The sequence below is a fragment of the Eimeria tenella genome, genomic scaffold, assembly GCF_000499545.2.
Source record: "Eimeria tenella Houghton genomic scaffold, Eth_scaff2976, whole genome shotgun sequence".
NCBI lineage: Eukaryota > Apicomplexa > Conoidasida > Eucoccidiorida > Eimeriidae > Eimeria > Eimeria tenella.
In genome coordinates, this window is record NW_013542852.1 from 1,789 (window position 1) to 2,002 (window position 214).

Genomic DNA, 214 nt, shown 5'->3' on the forward strand with positions numbered 1-214 from the left:
CTGGTTCCAGCAATGTCTTGGGGTGTCCGTACAGCTGGTGGCAGGCGCGCACCGCTGAAACTGAAGGGGCCCCCCATCACCCGCGGGGGCTCCTGGGGCCCCCAAAACCTCTGGGGCCCCCAAGATATCTGGGGCCCCCGGGGCTCCCGGGGCCCCTGAGGCCCCCGGGGCCCCCGGGATCCCGGGGGCCCCCGGGGGCCCCGGGGGCCCCTGG

The 214-nt window shown here is 76.6% G+C and overlaps 1 protein-coding gene across 1 annotated transcript in view; it reads right to left on the reverse strand.

Annotated features, from left to right (window-relative positions):
* ETH_00036020 (uncharacterized protein) overlaps positions 1-214 on the reverse strand; it is a gene marked incomplete at both ends in the record, with an annotated part of 1,597 nt that overhangs the window by 235 nt on the left and 1,148 nt on the right. The window contains one exon of the mRNA XM_013375683.1: positions 1-211. Coding sequence (XP_013231137.1) covers positions 1-211 — 211 coding nt within the window. The remainder of the gene's footprint in view (positions 212-214) is intronic.